The sequence below is a fragment of the Pogoniulus pusillus genome, chromosome 22 (assembly GCF_015220805.1).
Source record: "Pogoniulus pusillus isolate bPogPus1 chromosome 22, bPogPus1.pri, whole genome shotgun sequence".
Taxonomy (NCBI): Eukaryota; Metazoa; Chordata; class Aves; order Piciformes; family Lybiidae; genus Pogoniulus; species Pogoniulus pusillus.
In genome coordinates, this window is record NC_087285.1 from 18,726,576 (window position 1) to 18,751,328 (window position 24,753).

Below are 24,753 nucleotides of genomic sequence, written 5' to 3' on the forward strand. Positions count from 1 at the left end.
CAGTTTGGCTTCACTCAACAGCCCCACACAAGACTGCTGGTACTGAAAAGTGCTCCAGAAGGAATTTCTCCTTGCACAAAGAGCCTTGTTAATGACACAGCATCCATAACCAGAGGAAGTGCAGCAAAGCCAGCATGGCTTCCAGTGTTGGTTCAGGTGGTATGAAGTACTACCTCTGCCTTACAGCCAGAAGAGGCTAGATCACACTGCTCATACAGAAAACACTGTGCTCCTAGAAGGGCAGATCACTAAGGCAGAAGGATCAATAAGGGTGGTTCCAGACACTGTACAATCGGCTTGTACGAGTGCAAAAGCAGCCTGACAGGTTTGCTCAAGTCCTCTCCATCTCCTACTCCCTGCTGAGCACTAGGCCATCAAAAGCACTTCAGCAAACATCACCTCATTCTCTCAACTGAAGGAGCTGCCAGCAGGGAGCCCTACTCTTTTATTTGTAGGACTGAAGACCACTTCGGTTATCAGAGGTTAGCCTTCCAGTAGCTATTCTAGCTCACTTCATCCAGCCAAGCTAAACCAGATCACGACTTCAGTCATCTTCGTTAAGGTATGCAAGGGCAACCAGAAGGGCTGGAGGTTACTGTTAAGTTTAAACAAAAAACTCCCAACGTGGTGTTTCACAGCAGGTCTTTCAGCAAGACTTTGTTATTAGGTAGACACAGAACCACCAAAACGCAAATACTGAGTCACTCTACATTTCGTTCAAGAAGCTGTCAACATGAACAGCTTCAGAAAGGGATTTCTTTACAAAACATTTCAAGAAAACTTTATGTAAATACTTTATTTCGCCTGTCATCTTGGACAAGAACATCACTTTCTGGGTGAACAGAGTATGATTCAAACGAAAAACAAGCACACACTTCACCTTATAGGCTTTTGAATTCTTCACCGACGTTCCTCAGCCCTTTCAAACCACACAATAAGCCAAGAACTGTCCAACTCCCACTACAGAAAACTGTTTCGGGCTTACAGGTGCTCCTGCAGACTTGGTTAAGAGCTATAAATGCTTCTATTAATAGCACTTTGATAAGTCTGAAGCAAAATCTGTTACTGCAGTCTGAGATTTAACATCCAAAACTCGACAAATAAGAAAAAAACAGTATGGAGAGCAACAAGGACAGAGCTCAGTGGAAGACTTCCATGCACACCTTCATCTCAGTCAACCCCCATATGAAAAACGCAGAAAGCTTTTGTTTTTCGAAACGAAAAGTACCAGTAACCACCACAAGAGGAAGCAGTCTGTACTCCCAGCACGCTGGTTGTGAGAGCATTCCACAGACACTGCCCTCCTCCAATTCAATTCATCAAGATGTTTAAGTCTTCAGGAACAGATTGCAAGCGAGTCAAGTGTGAGAAACACTCCTAAAGACGGAACAAAGACGTAGCACAAGAACTCTAAAGATGAAACAAAACAGAACCCAAAACTCTACTGACGTTTAGTGCAACCACGTTCAACCACTAAGTTTGGCAAGCAGAAGGCAAACAGTTACTGTTCTGGAACAGGTAATACCCATCTGCCCTTTGGGCGAGGGCAGCTTTGCTCCAGTTTTAAAGCAAGCAAAGGTCAAGAGAGATATTGCATATGCACAGTGATTATATTAATTCATCAAGAAAAACATGGAAACAATGAACTCTGAGACAGATAATCAAACTTACTAAGCAGCTCTTTTGTGTTACCAAGAGATCTGAAGGTCTGTTGTAGACTCAAAACTGTTCTTTTCATCCAGATGCTTAACCTCACATATTACAGAAGTAATGGTGCTTCACGCAGTACAACCTCATAAGATCTCTGAAATTACCCAGTTTTGTATTTTATTTTCAGTTTCACCCTCATTCAGAGGCAGCAGAGAACATTCAACATCTTTCTGAGGCAGCAAGGAGCATTCAACATCTTTCTGAACAACAGGACAGACAAGGCAGCCTCCGTACTTCCGACAAAAGCCATCCTTCCCTTTCAGGTCTGGCAGAAGCAGGGGATGACATTAATGCCTAAAGAACTATTTCACACAGTAGTTTAAACCATAAAAGGATGCACCCGAGGTACTTCTACTTTGGTTGTACTTTTGCAACATTTGTAATGGGGCCTGCCCAGCCTCAAAGTTGTTAGAATCTGCATCCAAAAAGTTCTCATTTTCAATTACTTCAACGCAGCCAAACTCAGGAACAGAAGACACAAAAAAACTTCAGTTCTAACCTACTAAAATCTAGTGACTGAAGGAAGTACCAATTTTCCCTTGGAAAAACTCCAACATACTCTTGGACTTGATAAAGCAAATCTAGACCTTTTTTATTTAAACAATTTGCCAAGACTGGAATGAGAGATAAATAGAAGGCACAACAATTTTGCTTTTTTTTTTTTTTTTTTGCTTTTTTTCCTCTTTTTTTCTTCTTTTTTGTTCTTTTTGTTGTTTTTTTTTTTTTTTATACAAATACAAACTAAACATGAAAAAAAAAACCAAACCAAAACCTCCCTATTTCAATAAAAAAATTTTCACAAGTTCAGGAAAAGTGTTTGAAAGAGTCAAGTTCTAGACATTTAAAACCTATCCCACGATCCAAGGAAAAATATGTTTGAAGTGGTAAAACAGTAGTTCCAATTCCTTTCCGTGATCACGTATCAAAAAGAAATGAAAAGAGATTCTACAGATACCCATTATTCCACTTTTACAGCGCCCACAAAGAGAAAGGTCAACGTCAATTTTTCAAGTGGCAACGTCTCCAGACCAAAGGATGTTCAGATGACCTTCAAAATATATCAAACAGGTCTTTCCTGCCCTTGAAATACTTGCCAAAGTACTATGTTTTCCTACAGGCTCCTGAACGCATGCACGTGAAATATCATTCCACTGACTGAAATGCACCCAAATTCAGTAGAAAGGAGGGAGGGTGGGGGGAGGTTAAGAGGGAAGAAAAAAATTAGAGACATTCCTTTAGGAAAAACCACTGGTACCAAAAAACTCCAGTCCGTTAAGTTTGAGGTGAACAAGAAAATTCAGTTCTTTTGAAAATCCACTTTTCCTAAAACGTTGTTCCACAAAGCTGGAATCTGGGACAAGGACTAGAAAAAAAAAAAATCACAAAACCATAAACACAAACGAAAAAGGGCCAAAATAGTATCAAACGTAGCAGTCTATAACAGGCTAGGGCCACATTCCAAGATACCCAAGGCTGAAATTCACAAATCTGCAGGAAAAAAGGGTTTGCGCCACCATGTCAACATCCGTGATGCATTCACTGGCGTTGCCCGATCCCCCTTCCAGCTCCAAATCCTGGCTTCTGGGACATTCCTCCACGTGGAGGCCCTCGAATCCCACCTCCCAGCCCCCCACGAGTGCCTCCAGGTCCACGTGGTCTGTTATCTCTGCGGTCACCCTCCCTGGCAGCCCGTGTTTTCTTCTCCTCCACGTTCAGGCGCACATCTCCCCTGAACATGATGGGCTACAAACAGAAGCAGAAAAGGTACTTCCATTAATGACTCATCAGTAACTCTTCAAGGTCAAGCACCTGTGGGGCATCCAGACTCATTGCCTACCACCACGCTGCAGTCATGAGGTGCACATTTTGCACTAGCAATCACTGCTGACAAGCTGAGCAGGTATCTCCTGCCTTTAGTAGCAGAAATCCTTTTCAACCTACATACACCTACAGCTTCTCCCTTTCCATCTCTTCTCAGTCTGACAAACAAGATTCTGCTCGTCCGCAGGGTCAGATTCTACCTTGCCTTCCTGAATGGAGCTCAACAACTTCCCACTGGAAGAAAGCTCTATCAAGACTAAATTCACCTTTCCCTAAGCTGTTAGAAGCTATTTCAACAACCAAAGACTCAGTCTATGCGAATGCTGCACAAGTCCTAACAACAAAGGAGGGAAAGGCATCTTACCTAAAGATGCTCAAGAAAGGCCAAAGAGCCCAAGGAAAATATTTTCTTGTTAGGAGTAATCTCAAAATCATTTGTCTGTTATTAACAGACAAAAACACACTGGCTAGAAATTTATTTACCCTGCTGCTAAGGATCTTCTGAACTGGTTCAGGATCATCAAACACCACAAACCCAAAATTGGGGAGCTTTCCACCACTGTTGATGCGGAGTTCAACAACATTGCCATAGCCTGCAAGAGAAAAGCCAAGTTCTTTGGTCATACATTAGAATGTTCTGTCGGCCACAACTATGGATGCAACCCCCCAAACCCTGAAAGTTGAGTAAAGCACTAACTTACTTTGGAAAAAGTCTTTCAGTTCAGATTTATCCACATCGTGGGGAAGGTTCCCAACAAACAGCTGCTGACTGTCAGGGTATCTCACAATCCGGCGAGTTTCCACATCTCCTTGTTCACCCTCACGAACTTGATAAAAAAACAGTACAATCTGGTTAAGGAAAGTCAATACCCACAGGAAACACAAACAAAATAATCAAGCCACAGCCCAAATTAGCACCTTAAAATAATCAGAATTCATATTACTTACCCATTCATTAAAAGTTAGCTTTCTACAAACAGCTTGTAACTGTTTGCTTATTACCTGAAGACAAACACTTGAGTAGGAACCTACATACTTCAACATTATGCTAGTACAGTTCAGCTCTAAAGCTTGACAAACTCTCAGACCAAGATCATCTAAAATAACCATATCCAAAAAGATCCAATTAATTCACTGACAAAATTACTGAGCCTTAAAAAGCTTTAGTTGTCCTATTTCTTCCTCCCCAGCCATTCAATAGCAGCAAACAGTTTATTCTTTGTAGCTTCTCTTACTTGGTCTAGGACCCCTCTGTGGTGGGATGCTTGTTCGCTGCTCCCTCACACGCTGATCCCTCTGAGGTCTCTGAGGTGGAGTCTGAGATTCAGGCTTTGCCTCAGGGCGGGGCTGTATAAATCCAGAAAAGGAATCAACAGGAAAGAATCAGAGATAAAAGTCCTGCTTTTGAGAGTCTGCTATCAAGTAATTGGTAAAATAATTGGAAAATATAGGGGAGGAAAATTTTTCCACCAGTAACTGAAATGCCTGTTAGCTCATAGAATCAACCAGGTTGGAAGAGGCCTCCAAGATCACCCAGGCCAACCTAGCACCCAGCCCTAGCCAATCAACCAGACCATGGCACTAAGGGCCTCACCCAGGCTGTTCAACACCTCCAGGAAGGGCGACTCCACCACCTCCCTGGGCAGCCCATTCCAATGCCAATCACTCTCTCTGACAACAATTTCCTCCTAACGTCCAGCCTAGACCTCCCCTGGGACCACTTGAGACAGTGCCCCCTTGTTCTGTTGCTGGTTGCCTGGGAGAAAAGACCAACCCCACATGGCTACAGCCTCCCTTCAGGTAGCTGTAGACAGCAATGAGATGTCTCCCAAGCCTGATTTTCTCCAGGCTGCACACCCCCAGCTCCCTCAGCCTCTCCTCACAGGGCTGTGCTCCAGGCCCCTCATCAGCTTCGTCGTCCTTCTCTGGGTACACTCCAGTACCTCAACATCTCTCTTGAATTGAGGAGCTCCAAACTGGACACAGTACTCAAGGTGTGACCTGACCAGTGCTGAGTACAGGGGAAGAATAACCTCCCTTTTCCTCCTGGCCACAAGTAAACTGTTACTTGATTAGGTCAGAATTTCAAAATCACCACACTCAGTTATACACAGTGAAGTGTCTGCGCCAAGTGCAGTGGCAGTTACATTGACAGACACTATCACATACTCCTTCATCACAAAACCTCATTCACAAGCAGGCAGTGGCAAAAGAAAAGCTACCCCTTTTATGATGGTGCAATCGTTTTAGATGCAGGTACATCCAGCCTCGTGTGAGCACTCCCTTTTTCTTCCATGAGAAAACTCAACAGCCAAGGAATAACATTAACAAAGTCTACCAGGAAACAGTGAATTTTGACATTTCTAGAGTGTGATCATTCAGACCATACACAAGCATATTTCACACTTTTTCCCCACCTCAGTCTGCTGTCAGTCCATTTAGCACTAACAGCTTCTCTAGGTGCTGAATCCCTACCTGTGAGACTGGTACTTTCACAACATGAGGTGGTATTCCAGAAACTGGAACAGCTCCACTGGGTGGGAGGTTCTTACTGGTTACTGATGCCCAGGAAAATGTCTGAGAAGGAAAAACAAAAAGGCTGTAACTCAGTTTCCTATGCTTTTGTCCCTCTAAAATGTGTTTCCTGGTACAGTTAACAGACACAGGATAACTAACAAAATTTTAACCTGCCCATGAAACTCCAGACCCTGCCACTAAGTTTCCCCACAGCTTTCCTCAAATCATTTTCATTCAGACAACTTAATGTAGCATGATGACAGAGTCAACACTTCTACCCTATTTCTAAGTTCTACATATAGTTGAAATAGGTCACTGCTATGTCTTAAGACCAAGTTTCACATCGAGGTTTTTGTATTGTTTCCTGTGCACCCACTTTGCCTCCCTAAACACTGAAGAGTAACAAACCTTCCCAAATAGAAATGAAAATCATATTTTGCCCATTTTCCTTATTCATCATCAGAAACTGCATTGGCTGCAGTCTGTTCAGAGTACCAGAAGTTCTGTTTACAAAGAATCTGAGCCTCCCATAGTACCTATGCCTACCAAATATACCTTAGCTCTTGGCATTTTAACCAACTAGTTACTAGGTAGCACTTCAACTACCTGTGATGTACAGTAGCAAACAGAAAGAAGGTAACTGGTCACAAGAAGAGTAATTTAGAGTATAATTACAGAGCATTTAAACACTTCAGGTTCTTGAAATTTTATCTCTTGCCAGAGAAATGACTACACTGTGTCAAACAGGAGAGTCAAATACACTGATGGAACCACCATGTCATAGAAAAAAAGCCATCTGCTGTCATTACCCGAGAGTCCTCTTGCACTGCAGGAGCTGGATCAGCAGGAGCTGGAGAAGGACTCTTTTCCACAGTCTCTTCTGGAGCTGACTCCTCTAATACCGGCTCAGATTTTTCCTCCTGCACCTCTGGTTCAGGTTCCTGTTCCGGTTCTGGCTCTGGCTCAGGCTCTGCCTCTGCAGCTGTCTCTTCAAGGTGTTCCTCAATGTCATTGCTATTATACAGCATCACAAAACGTAAGTAAAAGAGGTGTTAACGCATTTGATTGTATTATTGGGAGGTAAAGAATGCTACTTGTCCAATACAGAACTTAGACACATGACATTTGAGAGAGAGAACAAGGCTGATCTGTCTAAAAGGCCATGTTGCATGGGGATGAGAATTTCACTGTTGCTTTAAAAAGCAGCAAAAGCATTCAATCTCCCCATTTAGCCTGATTAGCACTTAGGTTTCAGCTGCCCAGTAAACAGAACTCCTCTGACTGTGAAAAGAAAAATCATGAGTAGTAATAAACTCATTTGACCTGTCCTGCAAGCAGCCTGTACTACGCAACATCTTACTTCAACTAGTAAGATATGATTACCTGACAGTCTGCTCATAATAAGCACCAGTATCATCAGGAACAGCCTCAGGTGTCTGCTGTCTTTCCTCAGGTTCCTCCCCTTCCTCCTCTGATTCTGCATGAAGTTACAAAAAGAAAACACCACCCATAACTTTAGTACATGGTTCAAAGACAAGGCATCTTCCACAACACAGGTGAAGTCCCTGCACATGGCAAACAAGATGGAACAGACATTTACTTATACTGCTGTTACCCTGGTTACTTAGTTTTGACCAAGGTCAAACATGTTCCAAATACTTTGGAGAAGCAGATTTATAGCCTGCAAATCTGACTGCAACTGCTAAAATAAGGTCTACAGTTCTTTTAATAGAAAAGAATATGCCAGAAAAATAATCATCTGCATGTCACAACTGCTCACTGGAGTGCAAGGGAACCAGAGGCAAGGAAAAAAAACTAGGAGAAAATGAAGCTTAATTCTGATCTGCCTTCTTCAGCATGATTCCCTCTAGTCTGGGAATGGAGTGTTGATATAGACCCAAAAAAACAAATACCAGAGGAACCATGCAAAAATTCCTGCTGCTTACCCTCTGGAGGCTCAGTATCAGAGTCACCAAAAACCTCATCTTGGTAGCGGAAGATATCATTGTGGACATAAAACTTGTTTGCAACAGAACCCTAGAAGCAAATCAAAGGGAGAAACTGAGTCAAATTACATCTAGAAGCAAATCAAAGGGAGAAACTGAGTCAAATTACATCATGTAAAAACTGAAAGAAGTCAGCTTGGGCAAATGATCTTTCCCATATAAAATTAAACTAAAGTTATTCAGGGGAAAAAAGCAAAAATAAACCTAACACCACAAACTAACCCTAAAAATATGCATCTCACTATCAAGTCACATATGCAGGGAGCAATGGGAAAACAAAAATCCATCTTGTTAGTGCTTTTAATGCAAATAGCTTAGAACACTGGGGAAAAAAAGAACTTTGAGGTCTGAAGTATCAAGTCTCAACTCAAAACAAGAAAAAAGTGATCTTGCAATACTTTTTTACCATCGATGTTTCAGTTATGTCAGCTGTTCAAAAAAGATGCCTATTTGAAAAGCCACCTCCAATGCCAAGTTAGCACTTTATAGACAAAAATCTGAACTTTATGTCTTCAGATGGCAGGAATCCTGTTTCTCTACTAGTTCTTGTCACTAAGGATCAGTTGCTGGGGGGCAAGTGAAACCTTAAAATGTCAAAGGAAAAAAAATAGGTAGGCACAGCACATACCTAGTAGCCAAAATTAAGATATTTACAACTATGATATCCAAGGTTAACAGAAGTGGTGCCATTTCCCCAGGAACCTGCAGAACACTGATGAATTTTGTGGCAGATTTTCCAGTCTAACCCTTCATATCCCACCCCTGAGCTAGACAAGCCTCGTTAACCCTGATACACACACCACCAGCACTCACTGCAGCATACCTCTGGTGCAAGTACAAATGTCTGCATGAACCTGCGCACAGGCTGCATGTTATTGGAGAGCTCTCCCATCACCTGGACTACAACACCATCGTTGAGGGTGGCATGGGCATCCACATGGCGAATCTTTGTGTGGCAATCCTTGAAGTTTAACGACAGCACCTTCTTGTGGATATCCTGTGAAAGAATAGGACAGATGTGACACTGCAGAACCTATTTCTGCTAAGGTGATGGCTTTCCAAGAAAGCAAAACCAGCAAAATATGGTTTAAGAATATATTTCCTAACTCTAGAGAGAAAATTCATCAGCACTTAAGTTTGCTTTATAAGCACACTATTAAAAGAAGTGCTTGTCTAACTGTTCCTATTTACATAGATTTCTCTCCTCATTAAGTGACAGCGCTTGGACAAAGGGGGATAAATCACAACTGGATGTGAGATGTGTTTCTTCTCAACCACAAAGGTGAGAAAAAAGACCAGTAAGGGGTTGTTAAGCACTTACAGATTGCCCATAGACTGCATCAGCTGGTTTTCCATTAGAATCCAAGCCACCATGGACATAGGAAGAGTTCTTTCCATAAAACCTGTTGGAAAGAAATACTTTCAACACTGAGCTCTGTTATATAAGAAGACCAAACTTCTATATCAGAGTGCACTAAGACTAACAAACTCTCAAATTTTCCATCTGAATTATTAGAATAAATTCTGGTAACCTGTCAGTGATTTGGGAACTTTTAATCAAAGGGGAGAACATAAAGTTCTCCCATGTAAGCTGCAGCATTCAGGCATAACAGATACCCAAAGTCATGAAGGAGCTAGACAGTTCAATCTCATTCTCTTTCTGTACAAGGTCCCTAAAGCAACACAGTCCCTTCAATACCAGGATGCTGAAGGCTTCCCTTCAAGCTCTAGCTGAAAATCTTCAGCAAGGAGCTCTTGTAACTTTTATTTTGTTCATCTGTAGGAAAAGTACTGCAGGCAAACCTTCCCTTTTGACTAGGAGATTAAAAGCTAAATTATCATAAGTACCAAGAGAGCACATTCTGCTAGAACATAAGGGATTAAAAAACTTAATTCCATAGGACACTAAACTTTCCTGCCCCAGCAGTCAAGGTCAGCTGTCCAGTGTTCCTGAAACTGGAAGAAGGAAGATTTCAGGATTTTGTCTAGCTACTCAAAACACACCAAAACTTAGTGTCTTCAGAAATCAGATTAGCTCTAGCAGTGTAGGACATCTGACAAATCAAACAGAAACAATTTCTTTAGGTAACAGATTGTAGTTTGCTTCACATTCCTAATTCCTCTGGTTTTCCTTTATGAAAGCACTGCTGATATGACTGAGAAACCAATATACAAGCAAACATAATTTTCAATGTTTTTCCCCTAGTTAGTGGGCACTATATCAAGACAAAGCTACAACACTTAATTACATTTATCCAACTTCAATTTATATTGATTATAACTAGAAGTAGCAAACACCACACTTCTGATTCACATTATTTCTTCCTTCTTGGTTAGAAACACATCTAGCAGCATTCCACTAAGAACCAGAACACAGATTTAAAGAGTTCCTGCAAGTTTTATTAGCCATGTTTGAACCCAGCTGATGAAAACTGAAAGCAAACTACATTCACAGTCTGTCTGTGAGTAAATCAGGTTTAAGTGTCCAAACTGAGCAAACCAAGACATGGTAATAAGCTTATTCACCAATTTTAACACACAAATTCAGAAATTCACACAGAAGACAGAATGATAAAGTGGAATGTTACCTGTGCAAATAGTCAGGTGCTTGGTTCAGCAGAGTATAGTACTGCCTCACAAATTCCCGCCCGACCAGCAGGGGACTTGGCTTCTCCATCACCATTTCTTTGGTCAACTGAAAACTATGAGAAAAAAAAAAGTAATCAAAATGCTCCATAAAAACAGATTTTCACATTGCTGGTCGTATACTGATAGCATAAACCCCATAATCACACTGGGAAGCACACACCAAAAGTCTTCAGCTGCTACACCACAATAAGCAGTTTAATCAATGCATTTGCAGTCACCAGCCTTTCACGCTGAGAAGACTGCTGGGTACCAAACCAGCGATGGGAAAGACCACATAGGCAAGGGAGATTACCTCACAATATGCCAGCATTTAATCATCCTACAGTAAAAAGCAGGTGGGAAGCAAGTATGGTTCTTCAAGAGGATTTGCTAAGTGGCTCAGTCATTTACAGTCGATCCCAGTTCTACTTACCTCACTTGACTCCACAATCAGAATTAAAAGTCAGATGTTCTAAGGCAAAGCCTGTGCTAGTGTATTAGAGGCATTTTCAAAAGGTCAGAACAAGTCCAATCTATTTTTATCTAGAAGCACAGTCCTTGCTTGTGAGTGACAAGTACTGTAGAGGAATATAGGATTATATTAAAATTGCTATGCTACAAACAAATCCATGCTGCTCTTCCCTTGCTTCCACCAAGCTCAGCAGGTCACCTCACTTAAATCCAGATGATTAGACAAATGAACAGCACCATCCAGACCCAGAGACAAATCGATCTAGGTACCTTCTCCCCACTTTCCACAGATTTTTAAGTTACAAAACAGAAATCTTTGCATGTAGATTATACAGCATGTGCCTTCAGTTCAAGTCAGTCAAAACTAAAGCACATTCACATATTTCCTTGTTTTTGAATATACACTGTTCAAACTGGTAGGGAAAGATTGATATCAGAGCTTATTTTTGTTAACCAATACAGAAACAAAAGTAGGTTTTCTGATTCATAATTATACCAACAGGCAGCAGAATGGTTGCTTAAGATAGTTTTGTTGTTGATTTATCACTGACTATACATGAGGGCTCATTTTCAGGTCCTGCATTGTATACTCAGCGCTAGCAAAAGCTCCTTCTGCAGTGAAGCAAGCAGCTGTTGACTAGAAAGGGCATTAAAAGATGCTCAAAGAGACTCAAAAAAAGCTCAGAAGACCCTCTCTCCATGACTAACCCCACAATACCTTCCACTGCACAATACTTTCCCCAACACATGGTATGCAAATTCAACAGGCACATACTTCAGGTGTATCATGCAAACCAAACCCAACACACCACTAACTTGGACACTCCAAAAAGTAACTCAGCAATCATTTTCCTGCTTTTGTTTAAGACTGTATAATTACAAATAGCTCATATAAGTAGCAACATCAATTGAAAAAGGTCAAACTAAGTAATTCTCTAGTGCAGACTACTCCAGGCTAAGTCTGCACAGTTCATGCCTAGGCAGTTATGCTAGGACAAGCTTTCTCTTGTCGCTACACATAACAGCAATCTGCATTTTGGGTGACAAGAATTGCCCACAACTATTATCTGAACAAAGCAAGAAGGAAAGAAAACAGAGTGCCTCTCCCATCTACATGTACTACCTTGTTCCAGATCATGCAAGGCCCTTGTTATACTTGCTGAATTTTAGGGCAGTCCTTTAAAACGCTAAGAACTAACAACAGACTAATTTCAAAACAGAGATGTGACCTTCCAGAGTAATGTTATTACAGCAACAGTTTTATATGCACACTATATACAGGGCTGCAAAGGCAGTTACAGCCATACTGCTGGACAAAACAGGAATGTAAAACAGAAGCTTCAAAGAGAAGGCAACGGCATGGAAAGATTTAGCCAAATTACAAGCGAAGTCCAAATCAGCCTGGCAAATTTATCTCAAACCGGGGTCTAACCACTGACATACTGAAATCAAAAGACAGGACAACACGTAACCATACTGGCAGACACACAGATAGTATATTAGAGGATGTGGTAACACCTAGACTCCAAATAATGGGCAGTCTGCATTGCATCCAGCTTAGCTGGAGATTTGCTACACATTCTTTTTCTGGCAGGTGTGCAGTTTATGGTTCCAACAAAAAGATACAGCTAGAACTACTACCCCATACACAGAAGTATTATTTACATGACACACAGAAAGGGTTAAGGCCAAACATCTCGACGAGCCTTTTTCAATACATTCAGGAGCTTTTATTTTCTGGGGGCTATTTTCAAGAGCTAACTGTGCAGAAAGCAATACTGGCCTGCAAGAAATGCTCTGACTCTGCGGATCACTTTCATTTTGGAAAGTTCCGAGTATCTGTAGTTTTGAAGAAGCCTTTAAATTGTAAGCATACTATTACGGATACAGATGTCCAAGATCAAACAGCCTGAAAGGACAAAAACCTCAGAGATATGAACTTGTTTGCCTTCTAGTGCATGTTAAATTAGATTCCCACAACATGTTATCAGACAGTAAGGAAAAAAGCAAAGCAAGGATAAATTGTGGGTACCCCTGATTCCCTCATTTAACTTTCTTTCCTGTCAAGCACTAGTGAAATTCTGCCACTACCAAGGTCAGGATGATCCTAAAGCAGTGGGAATAAAAACAGCAGACAGGTAAGATTTACGCTTTCAGATCCAGTCAGCTTAACTGACAATGCAAGACTGAATTGCTCCACAACACTTAAAACACTTGCCTCTGTACTGTGAGTTTGAGTTAGCAGTTAGAAGGCCAGTCCTACCAGCTGGAGCACAAGAAGAGCTCTACAGATAGGTGCTGCTTGCCCACTTAGTTTCAGGGAAGGATGTGGAAAGTGCAGGGTTTGCCTTTAATGTCTTTGTAAAGACTAACTTACCCTGGAATTCAGGGGAAAACATTTCTATAGATGCCAACAGGTTTTCCACTCAACTCTGTTAAGTGCTGAATCATACTCTTGAGAATTCTCTTCGATTGCTTCTAGAAGATGAACATACAAAGCTTGACTTCTTCATGTAATAGTAAACTGTTACCTGTAGCACTCAAATCTCTACAGATCATTCATCAAAAGCTTTTAGGTTCCACTTCAGAGAGTCCTCATCTGAATTAACCCACTAGCACATCAACTTCAGTGTTGTACTGAAGACACTGACAGTCAAGTGTCTTCTGCTTATTATGTCTGTCATATTTACATGCTAAAAAAAAAGAGTTCCCTACTAAGGGTGCAAAATTTCCTAGACTTAACCCTAACACAGAATGACAAATAGTTGAGTGTCCAGCTCTCAATATGCAGATCTGAAAAGAAATAGGAAAAACCTTTACATGACCTAATCAGAGGACAACAATCTGTTTTCACTCCTGCTGCACCTGCTGCTACACTGCCAGTTGCCATCTGTTCCTGCTCTCCAGCCAGCACAACCTGAATGACAGAAGCCAAGCATCTCCAGAGAGAGTATTTGCTCCTTACTAATGAGCAGTTTTACTCTGGTATTCCTTGACCTAAGAATAACTGCAAGTATTTTATACTCCATTTCTACTGCACAGAGCACAGTAGTACCAAAGGCTTGAACTGTCACTACATCATTCCTGACAGAAACTTACCCTCACATTTTCATGTCAATTGAGATAATGATGAAAGAGAGCTGACAAGAAATGCTGAAAATCAGATGATTTAAGATTCATTCATAAACACGCATTCCTATCACTCCCTAAATGTAAAACAAGTAGGACAATTCAAATTACAACAAATACACTGGAACAGTTCTGCAACATAACTGAGCCCTTTCCTTAAGCCAAGAGATTTACAAAAAGACAAACATCTCCTTTACAGTGGTTATCACCTGGCTGGTGGAAAATTCCACCATCTGTTATAATGCTCCTACTTGGCAGAAAATCAATGCCAGGCACTCCATTTCTAAAGTACAGTTATGTAAATTAGAACTATTTACATAAATTCAGATTTAGGTTCACAAAACCTATTAGCATCACAATATTCAGAAAAATAACACTCTAAGAACACCTAACAGCTAGCATCAGATAGTGTTTTCCCATCCAACTGCTACAGTGAACTAACCAATGCTACCTCTACAATTTGTTATTTTTAAAATCAGACAAGTAGTTCAGTCTGGATCTTGTTTCTAACAGACTTTCTACAGAAGAAAAAACTCTCTAATGTAAGTTACACGATGTTCAGGCTCAAAGGGCAACCGGTGGCTGCAGAAGTGACTAAGCCTGATGCAACAAGCCAGACAAAAAGGCTCCAATGAAATAAATCACTTCCTCAAGTGATTTCCACTTTAAACATCTTCTGTCAAGAAGAGTATCAGCAGTAACAGAAAACAAGTTAAAGCTTACACTGAACCATATTAGAAACAGTTCATCTAACATTATCCTTATATTTGTCTCTGACATCTTCATTTTCGACTTGGCAGTTCAATACAAGAAAGTCTCAAATCCAACATTACTATAGCTCTGTTTGACTGGAATATTACACAGCAGGTCAAGGTGAACTGCTGTAGGCTTGTTCCACTTTCTCTAGGGGCTATTTGTGTGCTATAATGTGACTTGTTTGATGCTACAGCCCTGCCCATCTCCACAAATTTGTAGTTTACAGGGTACCGAAACAGTCACATTGCCCCCATCCCTCCCACCCTGCCCATGTGTCCATCTGTCCATTTAATTACAGGTTTAACTCAGAAAGATATTTTCATAGAACTGTTACATTTCAAAGAAGCTGATAAGGTTGTTTGAAACAGTGTAGTCCATATCTTCCCTTTACAACTTCACCTCTTAATGATACAAATACAGCTCCACCAGTACAACTGATGTGTAACCCACATGAAGACAATTTTCCTCTTTAAATCAGAATGACACATTTTTCATTCAACTACTCCCTCATTTTGCCATCAATTAATTCCATAATATAAAAGGATTTTTTTTAAACTTAAACACCTGGAGAAGCTTGCATGGAAAAGAGGTGTGTCTAAGCACACCACACTGGCAACTAGCAATTTCACTGGACATTAAAGGTCTGGTCAATAGTTAATAGGATTGTGTAATTAAGTGTCATTTGGGATTTCTCCAAGTTGCTTAGCAACAGGTGAGCACATTCAAAGCCACAAACCATTTATCTATATGGAGTAACCAGCACTAGAAGCAGGTACTGCTGCTGCATTAGACAAAAAGAAAAATAGTCAGTACAAATAAAATCATGAAGGCAACTCCTAATATGCCTCCAAAAGGTATCATCTAAATTAAAAGTTAAACAACAGAAGCAAACCAAAACCAGTTAATTCCAACTCTCCACACCTTTCAAATGACTAGCAATTGCTAGTGCTGACGATTAAGCTGAAAGAGAGAAGCTGGTACCTGTGTGAACTACAGTAGACAATATTAAGGAAAGAACAGTGAAACAAACAAGCTAAAGGTGCATCACTAGGTAAATTCCAGTGCCCATCTCAGCTGGAGATTTTTGTTGTTATGCCAGCTTGCTCTCAAGCAGAAAGAGTAACACACATCTTTTCAAGGAAATGTGCATTTAAAACACTACAAGGTGCCAGATAAAAGCGTCTCCTTTCAGTGTGATACAGCTTTATTGGATGGCAACAAAATGAGAAAAAAACTCAGGTGCTGACCTCAAGCTTAAATTATGAAGCACAGAAAAGTCACTTCAAATAAGTAGGCAAATTTAGTCTCAGAACACTCCTTTAAAAAAACATTCCCTAGTTGCCTCCCATTGGGTGCACAAGCAGACAATGTCACAAGAAACAGTGTCACAGCACTGCAGCCTGTATTTCATACAGAAGGCATTATAGAGAATTGCCTGCTTGCAACCAGCTCCCCTCTGAATCTATCGAGACGCAAAAAGCTGAAGTACTCTGAAAGAAGTTACTCTAAAGGTTGCACCATCCCACAAGAGGTGAGACATTAAGAAGCTGCAGCCTGAAAAGCAAGAGATAGGATAACTTATCCAATGAATAAGGAAATATTTGAAATACTGGAACAAGTTGTGAGGTTACCACAGCAAGGAGTTCTCACCAGTATCTCCTGGAAACATTAAAATGGTCTACACAATAGATACTCACTAGGAACATCCAGAAGGCACTGTCCAGCTGAGATGACAGCAGTGTGAAGTACTAGATGCATGTAGGCAGAGAAGCCTCGATTCATAATCTTCAAAACCTAACAAGCCATATATCCGTCTCCTCAAACTTAAACATTTCTCTACCCAGTCTACAAAGACAAGGTCCAAGTTCAAGGGTACTTGAGGTGTTACAAGGAGCTAGATTCTAAATAAAATAATTAGGCTGCATCCTTGGGCAAATGGCTTTTCTCTATGTTTAATTATCCTGATGCTGCAGAAAGGCAGAGCAACACCTGAACCCCATTCTGAATCTTTTTGAGATACACTGATAAAGGACACTATCAGAAAGCTAGATGCTACATCAACATATAGATGGGAAGAATCAACTTAGAAGCTTATCTATTTTCTAACCAATGTATCCAAGCAATCCATCCAAACTTAAGAACAAGAAAAACGTTTTCATTGCAAGATGAAAAAATAATTCAGAATTAGACTCAACAGAGCCCATACTAGTACTGAAAACTCCCTGCGCTTGCCAGTGGCAGATGGGAAGCCTTACTCAGCAGCAATGCACAGCCCTTTAAACACTGCAAAAATACAGCTAAACAAACCATGAATTGCTGCAGAAGAGCTGTCATTCTAGAAGTCAGCCTGTGTTTTTGCTGACAAGCCTAAGTGTGATCCATAAATTGATGAGTATGATGGTGTCTGCCAGTTTGCAGACAAAATTCTAGGCTTCTTGTATTGTTCAGCTGAACTGTTATCAATTCAGAATCTAAAAGAACAGTTATCATTTCAGAGAAATATTATTGCTGAAGCATTAAGATCAAACAGAGAGAAATAAAACACAAAGAAGAGTACCTAAAGCCTAAGCCAACGTAGAAGAGACCAGTAAGGAATGTTTATCTAGGGAAGGAAAAATATAGTAGGTAATATTCTTGTAGTTAGAAGCATAAAGGTACAGAGGTAAAAAAACAAACCAGGTCTTCTTTAAAAGGAAAGAGGGTGAAAAGAATCCAATCTAGGAGAATCTTAACAATTTGATATTAAAGTGGCATTTTAAGTTTCCCACAGAATAGTTTTTCTTGCATTCTCCCCTCAAACCACCTTGCCTTCCCAAGAGCTGGATCAGTTTTAGTGCGTTTGGGTTTTTTTCCTTCCTCCTATTTAAAGCTGTCTCAACTGGCTTCCAATTTTCTACTTTGTTATCTCAGAATCATCACTTCCATTCAGCAACACAAAAAGTAGCCACACAAAGAGGAGGATAGCATTTCTGCAAAAGCAGTAAAAGCATTGAGAATTAGCAGCAAGAAACAGGTTTTATTGTTAAGTTTGTTTATCGCAGCTGCCCTATGCCCACAACCCAGCAAGTGTCACCTTTCAGTAGCCAAGTATCTGGAGCTCCCTTTTAGACTGCAGCTAAGGTATTTAGCATCATGTCCTCAAAAGTTCTGCTGTACTGTCTCACAGAAGAAAAATACTCAAACTTAGAAGATATCTATGTACCTAAGTTATTTCTGACATTACACTCAGATCAGCACACCAAGTTCCACGTGCAGTTTATTACCTTTGTTTCAACTCTGTACCCTATAGATTTATGATAGGGGAAGTGAAATTTGTCTTCTCTGATTTCTCACTAAGACTTTGCATCTCTCAGTAAGCCACTAGAAGATTCCTACTCATGACCAAGAATGAGGCAGGCAAGGTGGTAGTTTCCAACTAAACACAGATATAAATTATTATTATTCCTAAATCCCCATTGCCTAAAACCAAAATCCAAATAACCAAAGTAGACACAACCTCTGGTACTTCTAGGCAAGAAAGGAAGCAGTAGGCTGAAAGCTATCTCACTAAATTCCTCCTGGGCCAGGACTCTGCCATTAAAACCAGACTTGAACTCAGAAGTACAACCTCAAGCTCAATCACTGCCTGGAGATTTTTCATGAGACAACTTCACCTGCAAGAGGTCAGTCAAAAGCAGGTTTAAGCAATTTGATCATCCTGCCCTTAAGACAGCCCCAAGTCTGTATACTCGACAATCCCTCTGAATTTCTTTGTGCATTTGCAGAAGTCCACTTGTCAGCTGCTGAGAAGCTCTAACTAGGTATGTCAAATAGCTCCAAAATGAATGGAATAAGTTTCATCTCCTCTCGGTTTTGTACTGCAACAGTTCAGAGAGCTGTTCATATCCTGCTTCAGTTTGATGAAGAAAAGCTGGAAATAATCTTATCAGTACAGAAAAGTCAAGCAAAGCTGCTGTAAAGAAATTACCCTAACATTAAGCTAAAGCTAACTGAACCTAACTAGCAACACTTCATACCATCACAAAAAGACAGCTATGTTGCATTTCACATTACAGAAAAAGAACTGGCCCTTGCAAGTGATTTGACAGAAGTCCAAAACAGAAATTAACTGAGTTTTTTCAAAATTTAAACCCTTGAGAGTTTACAGAAACATCCCTACAGATTTTAAAAAATAGTCCTAAGCAAGCCTTCTCCTACACACAGTTGAAGGATTTTCTCCTTTCTAAGTGAGCCTGTTCCAAACACATTTACCCTACAATCAGTAGTTTTCTCTAAAGTTACATTTCAAACATGCACAGTTTATCCTCAAGAGAGGTAGGACAGCTCTAGTCTGAATGGTTTGTTTAATCCTTTTTTTTTTATGAAAAATTAAGTCAGATTTATGTCCCCATGGCTCTCCAGACTGCTTCAAGAAAAAGCAGCTACTCAGACCCTATGATTTTGCCACTAGAACAGGTTGTTTTGACATCCAAGAGCTGCTCCAACAACTCGAAGTTGGCAGCAGGTCTGGTCCTCTTCTCTTAGGTCTGCCATTTTTCCATTTGGCTCCACTGCAGCTTCTTAAAGTCAAAAGCAAAAGTTACTCATACACAGAAGAGGCAGACTAGAACACCTCAAGCTACACGATTATTACAGTGAAATTCAAGCTCACTCCCACTTGGACTAAAGTCACCAGGCTTAAGGCTCAACAAAGTATTTTCTGCATGCCAAGCAACACATACCTGTGAAGAGTAAACTCTCACCTCTATCCATCTTAGCTAATTTCATGAACTGGATGCTAGCACTTAAGACTGACCCTTCGTGGCATTGTTACTGTGTTAGATACTTAAAAACAGAAACTGTACCTAGTAGTCCCAAGTGAAATGAGAAAACAGTAGAGAGCAATACAGAGGAAAATGAAAGATGACCACCAAGATTCCAGAATGCAGGTTTCACATTTGTCTCAGCAAAGAATCAGGTTCATTACAGATTGTTTCTATACAACTGAGAGCTCACAATATTCTATCTCTGAAAGCTCTACTCCACCAGCTATGTCCTCCTGGAGGAGGTTCAGACTTCATAGAGTGAAACTAGCATCTCAGACCAGTGTAATATATACTGTAATATTTACAGTTTGGGGGATTCTTTTGGAGTATCTGAAGATCAGACTTGGGAATTTTAAAGATTTTAATGTTTTTAATTACTCAGTGAAGTACCAAAGATTATCAAGTCTACTGGCAGTTTCAGCAAAGAGTTAGCAACTGCTTCAGGCCTGGAGATTTGATGCAGGCACCTATACAGAAGTATCCAGTTTTCTAGACAAAACTGATTTTAACCTTCAATTTAGTACAAGCATAGCAGACTACAGTCAGCATAATCATCAGCACCACCCTGCTAGGGCCCTACTCTAGTTTGATTTCCTCTTTGAATCTTCTCCAATCACTTAGGTCCAGGTTCTAATATAGAAAATGTTTGAATTATTGTAATTTTCTAAATCAAGAAGCAAGCAATTTATATTAATCTTATGAGTGCTCTCTGAACAGATGCTACTGTTATCAACAGAAATATCCATATGTATGTACAGTAACATAAACTTCATTTTACTTTCTTCTCTGTGTTCACCTTACACTTTTCAAGGATGAAAAGCAAACACTAGCTTTCTGAACCAATGAAGAGCTTGCTGTTTCATCAGATGCATGAAGCTTTCATGTTTAAAATTAAGACACTGAAACTTAAAGAGTATCATCGGTTGTGTTGAACTCCATTGATGCTTTTGTGCCAGCAGCAAACTGAACAATGGAGCAGTAGGCCTATTATCAGAGTACAAACAAGCCTTTTTTGTATGGTTTTGATGTTTAAGACTGTAGATGCAAAGGATTCCACAGAAGATACTGATGTTTACACCTGACCCACACATACAAAGAAAATCTTGTCTACCAGATCTTGACTTTAATAATGTTTTCTAGCCTTCAACTCAAGTTCACACTTAAAAGAACATAACCTAGCCAAAAAATACCCACCACAATAGTCAAGAAGCAGAAACCACTATCCAGTGCCCAATGCATACAGAAGCCTTTTAAACAGAAGATTTACATTTAAAGACGCAAATCTGTAAAGGTTCCAATGTTGATCTGATTCTTTTTCTAACAGATTTTGTGCAATTACACTTTCTAGCATGTTTTAACATTGCTTTGCAGGCAAATTAGTCCCTGGTACATGATTATATTGAAGAAGTTGAGAGATCTTAATCACAAAGATGCTCCATGAGCATAAGGGTAAGCATGTAAATACTTAGAAAAAGCCTTCAACGTAACTGTATATTTCATCTACTACAGTTGGAGAGTTTTTAAAGCTAGATTCACAACTTCACATTGAGTATTTTGAGTGAAACACCACAAGGTGAGCTCAGTTCACAGAATGTGGAAGTGCTACCACTAGTACCATGGATCTATTTGACAGTATCATTAGGCTTATTCTTTACAGAGAGGAAATAAGATAAGAAAAAACTTGGTCTAAGGGAAGATCTCAGAAAAGGCCTGAAATGCAGTTTTCATCTGTCAACTTACACACTTCTCTTTAGGACACCAACCTAAAAAGTCTTGTTAGATAAAAAAAAACAACTCATCATACAGACACCACGTTTCATCTACGGCACCTGGAAGCATTCATTAGCTTTTAGAGCTTGGTAGCAGTGTCCACATTTCCGAGGGCTGTCAATCCTGGCAGCGAGCGAACAGAGTGGACAAAAATAGCATACACTGGAAAGATGGCGGCCAGCTGCAAACGTTGCTTTCAGCCAATTTTGAATTAAAAAGTATCACTTTCTTTGTAAAGTATACTTATCACACGTCCGAAATCCTCAACACAAAAGGTCACCAGGTAAGGGCACTGAGAATGACTAACGGCACAAGTGAAATGTAGCTGAAAGCTGTGCGGAAGCCTATTCTCTGATTTTCCTCCACCAAGTATATCTAGGGCCTTACAAAAGGCTGCAAAGTCTTCATTCAAGCACTACTTCGCATTTAAGTTTTGGCTTAATCTCGGATACAGCCAAGGTCATGCGGTCAGAGTAAGATACACGCTCTCCTCCTGGTCGATCAGCAGAGTCTCTTCACCTACGAAGTTTGAGCAAGTAAGACACCTACGAACTGATACACCGCTACAAACGACCTCGCTATGTAAACACCCAGCATTACTGCGTCAATCAGCAGCTGCAACTATTTAAAGGAAATACCTCAGCTACATGCAAGGCTTTGGACTCCCTCATACCTTTCACCCCTCTCAAAACAAGAAAACAAAGCAAAGAACAACCAACAAACAAACAAGACCAGCGGATGAAAATACACCAGCCTGTAAAGCCGAGAACAAAGCTCGCAGCTCCGCATCTCGACTCGCACAATGAAGGCCCGCCGATCCCCATCCCCCATCTCCTCCCCCCGCAAACAACGCTCTCTCCCAGGTAACTGCTCGCCCTGCAGCGCACTACAGTGCCCCGCTCCCGCCTCGGCAGCCTCCGAGGGCGCCGCGAGGTTCCTCCCGCCCGAGGGCCCCGCTCCAGAGCCCCACAGTGGGCTGCGAAAGGCCGGCAACGGGGCCGGGCAGGACAGCGCTCGCCACAAAGCGCCGCCGAGACCAGGACAGCGGCAACCACCGCGGCGCCAGGGACGCGAGGGGTGCACCAGCCGCCCCCTGCCACCAACGGACCGCGGCCTAGCCGGATTGGGAGGGGGGGAGAGGGGGAAAAGGGGAGCTGCGTCTCAGGTCAAGCACCGCGTGTGCGGCCCACAGCTTTCCTCCACAGGCCGCGACCCTGCCGGTGGCTGCCGGGCGCTCTTCCTGCGGCCGCAGGCACTCCCCCCCCTCACCTGCGGGCGGAGCGGGACGGGAGCGGGAGGCGTCGCTTCACCACAGGCCTGCCCGGCGGACGACAAGCACCTCACGCAACGGCGTGCTCTGCAGCCGGCTAGATATATCCGGCGCGCAGCCTACCCCGACTAGAGGCCCCTTAGCCAATCAGAGAGCGGCGGTCACCGCCACTCGGATACCAATTGGCCTGCTGCGCCAAGAGCGGTGGGCAGAGAGCTGAAGGGCACTTCAGTTCGCCAACCACGCGGCCTGGCTCCGTGGGGGCAGTCAGAGTGACCGACACATAGTAGAACCAATCGCTAGTGGCACTCCCGCTGCTGGGCGGGAACAAGGCCTGATAGATTTCCCCCTGAGCCAATAGGACGACGGCATTCGCGCGATGAGCTGCGGAGGGCGGGGCAAGCCTGACGCCGGAGTATGGTTGAGGCGCACAGCAGCGCCCTTGAGAAGGTGCTAGTAAACCCCTTATAGAACGGGGCGGCTCCCTCGGCGCCGCACGGAGCGCGGTGGCCAATGGGAGAGCGCGGCGGGCCGTGACGGACAGGCCACCCCCCGATGTTCTTAAAGGGACAGGAGCCCGCCACGAGGGGCAGCGCTCCGCGCCCATCATCACCCCCTGCTGGAGGGCCGGCGCCCAACATGGCGGCGGCGCGGGTTGGCGGGCTAGGCATGCGATGCGGGCACAGGCACTGCTGCCGCCTCTCAGCACAGAGACAGCCAGACCCTGGCTCATCACAGGCAGCAGCCACAAACACGAACCAGTACCCGCGTCACGGGCTTCCCTCTTGAGGACTGCCTCCTCCAGCGGCCACAGCCTTATCTGCACCGGGGCTGCTCACCCAGCCTGAGGTTCACTTGGCACAACCGACCCACTCACCTGAGAGAAACTAGCAGTGGCAGTCGGCAAAAAGAGCTTCTAACGCTGAAAGGCACTTAAAACGCAAGGCTCTTGTGCTGAGCTGCAGCCAGAACCACCTCCACCAGAAAGAAACGCGGCCACTGGCACAAGGCAGTGGTCACCGTTCCCATGCTGGAGCAACACAGGCTGCCTTCACCTGCTCACACCTGGAAGGCCACAGGTAGTGCTGGGAGCAGCTACTTTCCCTTCACAATGAGCAGAGGAAATACAAGGCAAGGAAGGACATTTTATATCCTACACTGAAAGGTTCAATGAAATCTGCAAAGGAGAAAAAAGGCCTCCCAAGTTCACAGCAGCAATGATGGTTCAGGGAGCCCAAGGACAGCCAGAGGGAAGAGAAACAGCCTCAAACAGCCAGCTCCTAGAAGGCCATAGCTTTCCATTTGCTTGTGTCACTTCTCATCCCAAACATAGCTACAACATGAAGCAGTCAGAGATACATTCCACTCTATAAAAGTGATTTCCTCCCCATCACCATATCCCTAAATGCTGTCTAAACCCCTCCCTGCTATGCCTTGCAGCTAGAGATACACTCAGCGGACTGGCACAAAGCCATGCTCAGCGTTAATATCCATCCCCCCACACACCCCAGCTATTTATAATCTCAGCCACATTTGCAGTCTGCCAGTTCATAAATCAGTAGCATGGACTTTAGCAGAGTTTAATATGAGACCAGTGACCCAGCACAACAGTCATCCAAAATAAACCCAGCGAGGGGAACCCCTGGCGTCTCCTCCCTACAGCAAAAGGGGAACAGGTAATGCAGTGTTAAAATGAGTGCCCTCACCCCAGCGCATGCAACAGCAACTTGCTAGGAAAGGCATTCACATCATCTTCAGCTCAGTCCTCCTGGTAGGGAGGGGAAGGGTTAGCCAGGGCCAGCCAACAGCCCAGGATGCAGCTCTGGCTGATGCAGTAGCAGGTAACCAAACCCACCCCGGTTATTTTCGC

General features: G+C 42.4%; 1 protein-coding gene across 2 annotated transcripts; it reads right to left on the reverse strand.

Annotated features, from left to right (window-relative positions):
• Positions 1-769: 769 nt before the first annotated feature.
• G3BP1 (G3BP stress granule assembly factor 1) lies at positions 770-22,980 on the reverse strand. Of its 2 annotated transcripts, none has more exons than XM_064162025.1 (12): positions 22,883-22,980; positions 10,643-10,756; positions 9,376-9,457; positions 8,878-9,051; positions 7,995-8,085; positions 7,432-7,525; positions 6,858-7,062; positions 6,007-6,108; positions 4,767-4,878; positions 4,233-4,358; positions 4,015-4,124; positions 770-3,453 (listed from the first exon to the last, which is right to left on the reverse strand). In XM_064162025.1, exons 2-12 carry the CDS (start codon positions 10,735-10,737, stop codon positions 3,247-3,249), a joined length of 1,398 nt encoding a protein of 465 aa, XP_064018095.1. In that variant the 5' UTR covers positions 10,738-10,756; positions 22,883-22,980; the 3' UTR covers positions 770-3,246. The 2 variants fall into 2 exon arrangements, with proteins under 2 accessions (XP_064018095.1, XP_064018094.1); XM_064162024.1 differs by having other exon boundaries at positions 4,015-4,145; positions 22,883-22,979.
• Between the last annotated feature and the right edge of the window lie 1,773 nt (positions 22,981-24,753).